This window comes from Dioscorea cayenensis, unplaced genomic scaffold, assembly GCF_009730915.1.
Source record: "Dioscorea cayenensis subsp. rotundata cultivar TDr96_F1 unplaced genomic scaffold, TDr96_F1_v2_PseudoChromosome.rev07_lg8_w22 25.fasta BLBR01000071.1, whole genome shotgun sequence".
In the NCBI taxonomy this organism is placed as follows: domain Eukaryota; kingdom Viridiplantae; phylum Streptophyta; class Magnoliopsida; order Dioscoreales; family Dioscoreaceae; genus Dioscorea; species Dioscorea cayenensis.
In genome coordinates, this window is record NW_024086462.1 from 53,597 (window position 1) to 57,973 (window position 4,377).

The 4,377-nt window shown below is 39.2% G+C and overlaps 1 protein-coding gene across 1 annotated transcript; it reads left to right on the forward strand.

Moving 5' to 3' along the window:
* Positions 1 to 203: 203 nt before the first annotated feature.
* Positions 204 to 3,554, forward strand: LOC120253368 (pentatricopeptide repeat-containing protein At5g46100). Its single transcript, XM_039261708.1, has 3 exons — positions 204 to 1,737; positions 1,831 to 1,883; positions 3,044 to 3,554. Exon 1 carries the CDS (start codon positions 204 to 206, stop codon positions 1,653 to 1,655), a length of 1,452 nt encoding a protein of 483 aa, XP_039117642.1. The 3' UTR covers positions 1,656 to 1,737; positions 1,831 to 1,883; positions 3,044 to 3,554.
* The last annotated feature ends 823 nt before the right edge of the window (positions 3,555 to 4,377 follow it).

Sequence of the window (4,377 nt, forward strand, 5' to 3'; positions counted from 1 at the left end):
ATTTAAATAAATTTTTTTAATAATTATTTTGTAAAAAAAAATCATATAATAAATCACCTGTCATTAATTAAAAAAAAATCTTCAAATATTCCATTTTAATGAATATTAATCAAATTAAAATTATTTTCCCTCCATCACAGCACCATATAATAATATAATATATATATAGCGAAACCCAGCCCTCCATCTCCCCCACTGTGAAAATGAAGACCTTGAAAGCGTCTCTGGCCGGAGCTCCGATCCACTGGACTCACCCGATCACTCCGTCCCAAGTGCGCACACTCATCCGCGCGGAGCCGGACATCCACAAAGCCATCCTCATCTTCGACTCGGCCACCGCCGAGTACCCTTCCGGCTATCGCCATGACCTCCCCACCTTCACCCTCCTCTCCTCCCGCCTCGCCCTTTCCTCTCACCCCCGCCGCGCCGAAGAGCTTCTCCTCCGCGCCGTCCGCGAGCTTTCCCTTCCCATCCCCGAGCCTGCTCTCCTCCCTCTCCTCCGCTCTCACGCCCGCGCCGGCCGGCCCCTCGAATCTCTCCGCCTCCTCCTCCATTCCTCCTCCCTCTTCTCCCTTCAACCCTCCCACCGCTCCTACACTCTCGTCCTCTCCTCCCTTGTAGCTGGTAACCATCTCAGTCAAGCTCGGCATTTGTACAAACACATGAAGGACATCAAAATTCCACCTTCTGTCGCCACCTTCAACGCCCTCCTCAAGGCCCTCTGCTCCTCCGGATCGCTTGACGATGCCGTTGGCGTCTTCCGCCGCATGACTGACCGCCACTGTAAACCCGACGCTTGCACTTACAACACTCTCATCGATGGGTTCTGCAAGTCGGGGAAGGTTGGTGATGCTAGAGATCTCTTCCGGGAAATGCAGGAGAAGCGGTGTTCTCCGACGGTTGTTACTTACTGTTCGTTGATTCACGGGCTTTGTCTTTCCGGTGATCCTGATGGTGCTCTGGAGCTGTTTGATGAAATGCGTGTGAGAGGTGTCAAGCCCAATGTGGTTACTTATAGTGCTTTGGTTGATGGGTTGTGCAAAGGAGGGAGGGTGATGAAAGCTGTGGAGGTGGCGGAGCGAATGGCGGTGGATAAGTGCAAACCGAATGTGATCACTTATAGTGGATTGGTTGATGGGTTGTGTAGAGAAGGGAGGGTGCGAGAGGCGATGGAGATGTTGGATAGGATGAGGATTCAGGGACGGAAACCAGATGCTGGATTGTGTGGGAAGGTAATCAATGGGTTGTGTGATTCAGGGAAGTTTCATGAGGCTGCAAATTGTCTTGATGAGATGGTGCTGAGTGGCGTACAACCAAATAGAGTGACATGGAGCTTGCATGTTAGAATGCATAATTTGGTGGTGAGGGGTCTGTGTGGTGAGAGTGATGCAAACCGGGCTTTTCAGGTGTACCTGAGCATGAGAAGTAGGGGAATTAATACCGAGCCAGAGACATTTCAACTTCTGATTGATTGTTTGTGCAAGAAGGATGATTTGCAGAGAGCTGCACAGCTTGCTTATGAGATGTTGGTTGGAGGGTGTGTTCCTGATTATGTTACTTGGAGAGCTATTGTCGGTGTATTCTGGAATCGGAGTAGAGTGCGGGAATCAGCTGAATTGTTGTGGGACACAATAACGGACTGTGTAAAAACTTGAATATGGACCTGTATCAAGTCGAGCTTGAAGGCTACACGAAATGGTGCTCTTTAGCTAGAAATGTGTGGTGTGCTTGTTGCAGGTGCTCTATATTCTTGGTTTCTTTATTATGCATATATGATTCAATATTTCTTCAGTAACATCTAAAATACTTTTAGGTTTAATTATGTATCAGGCATGCATCAATACTTGAATAGGATGCAAGGACAGCTTAAGAGCTCCTTCAAGGTACGTTGCTCTGATCTTCTGTGTTTTTTCATGTGAAAGTCTTGTTTTGTATCGACACACGAGTTACATGTAGAGACCAAATGTTTCTTTTTGTTTAGGAAGTTTATCTGTTAGGATCATACAATGATCATGATAAGATGTCTGATAAATTAAGGCTTGTGGGATTAAATTATATTATTTAATTTTCTTCAGAAGTCTTATTTTGTGGCACATGATTGTGTGATTCTCTTCTGTGGAGGGTTAATGGCTACTGTGTAAATAATGATGTAAAATATGATATTCTAGTTATTTAATGCGCAGGCAATTGAAACACTGATTAGCGGCTTAGAATAACTCAAGTTTTATGTGATTTGGGTGCTTTCGTGTTACAGATTTATGATTGCCAAACGGCCAAAACTTTGTAGAGTGCACAGCTCTTGCTTTTAGAATTACTTTTTTCCCATTTATAATTATTTGACCAATAATATTGCTTATCAATTTATCTAAACAAGCATCACCAAACCATGCTTTAGGTGTAAGACTTGGCATCCTAGTAAGAAATGAGTGATGCATTCAGTACCTCATACAAGTAGTGTAGATAATATTCACCTGAGAAGTTCTTCTAGTGTATCCTTACATGTAAACTAACACCTATATTTGGAAGATGAGGAACATCAATGGGAACAAACACTGAGAAATGAACGCCATGGATGGTGGTGGAACATTGAATTCTGCAGTTAACTTCAATTCTAAGCATCAACTTGGTAGACAATTGCTTTATAGATCACTTGGCATCTGGTGAAACAAAGCAACTGCAGAAAAAAACCTCAAGTGACCTAATACAACAAAGAAGTCTATGAATTCATCCTATAAAGCCTCTGAAGGTTCAACTCTGCCTTGCATTCCCAACCCCACCCATGATGTGAAGCTGTGAAAAAAAATGTATAGCCCATTAGGAACCACTCACTCACTTCATAATGTTCCACTGGTCTTCATTAGCGAAGATAAAAATCAGAATTTTTCAGGTGGTTAATTCTGATTCAAGACTTGTTTCTACATCCAACTCTAAATCATTTCAAGTTTCAAGATTTTTTTCAGGCTTACACTGCAACCTTTATCTTCCATATAAGAGCTCAAAATTTCTTCTTCTTTTTGAAAGATTCTTGTTCCTTTTACTGCAGGAATGAATGCTTTCTTGAAGCCATGATGCAGGACAATGTTTCAAGCCCATGGGCTTTCCAAGGACTAAGCTATGCATTTATAAGGTATCTTTTTTATTGTTGAAAAACATCTTCATATATATATATATAATATCATTGAGATAATTCTTAGGTCCATGGTAACAATCTTAAGAAAGGTAGCAAGAAAAGTGGCTAACCAATGAACTTTGTGCCATGGGGCCACTGCAATTTCATGACAATGGGAATCATTAATTCTTTTCCTTGATATGATATATGACAATAATGAAGAGAAAATAAAAAGTAGCCTTTCAAAAACTATGGGTCCACTCCATTAGTTCCAACTGTTTGCCACCCCATCATGTGGGAATTTCAGTACATCATGTGTGTGAAGATTTGGCCTCAAATCAAAAGAGGCAATGGGAGCTGTGTGTGTGTGGGTGCTAGCTAGTGTTCTTATTATATAATTCTTCATTGTACTTAGTTAAAAAATAATTAATAAAAAAACAAACAAATGAACACAATGTGTGCTCCCAGACATAACTTTTATTAACGTCTTTGTCATTTCTTTTGTGATTATTTAAGAGTTTGTTTGATATTATTTTTTAAAAATATGGGGCATGGCTATTTATGTTTAAAAACAAAATTAAAAATAAATGTGTGAGATAGAGGCTTATTGCTAATGTGTGTTTTATTTGAGTTTTTAAGTATCATCATCCCAGACAAACCTTAAGGCTTATATATAAAAGAAAATTATAATTAAATGTATCTTACAATCACTATTAGTGCATCAAATTGTTGAGAGTTCCAAGCAATTGAATTATACAAAGGGTCACAGGGCAAATCCTTGAATATATATTAAGAGATTAAACTTTAGTCTATATATATATATATATTTAAGGATGAGTAATCTTGGGACATTCATAGTAGTCGTCAGATGATAATCCGAAAGGTTATGATCATCATGAATAATAATATCAAAACATGTTCTACAGTGTTTTACAGTATGTATGAACATTAAAAAATATACAATATTTATATAAACAAACAGTCATTGAATGATGATTCAACAGTTGTGATTAAACGTCCTAGAGAACAATAATATGTATCTAAATTATCTTATATATATATTTGGAGATATAAATAAGCATGTAATAGTGATAATAATCTAAATAAGATAAGATACGAATACTTCCGACCAAACTATAGTATCTAATGCCATTGTGGAGAAGGACATACACTCATAGAGGGGCAGTCTAATCATTCAATAAAGATATAAAAGAAGAGCACTTTGAATACCCTTTTGATTTCTCTAGAGATTATCACAAATTTGGTAC

Coding starts and splice junctions, on each gene's coding strand:
- LOC120253368 (XM_039261708.1), top strand. CDS start 204: ATGAAGACCTTGAAAGCGTCTCTGGCCGGAGCTCCGATCCACTGGACT.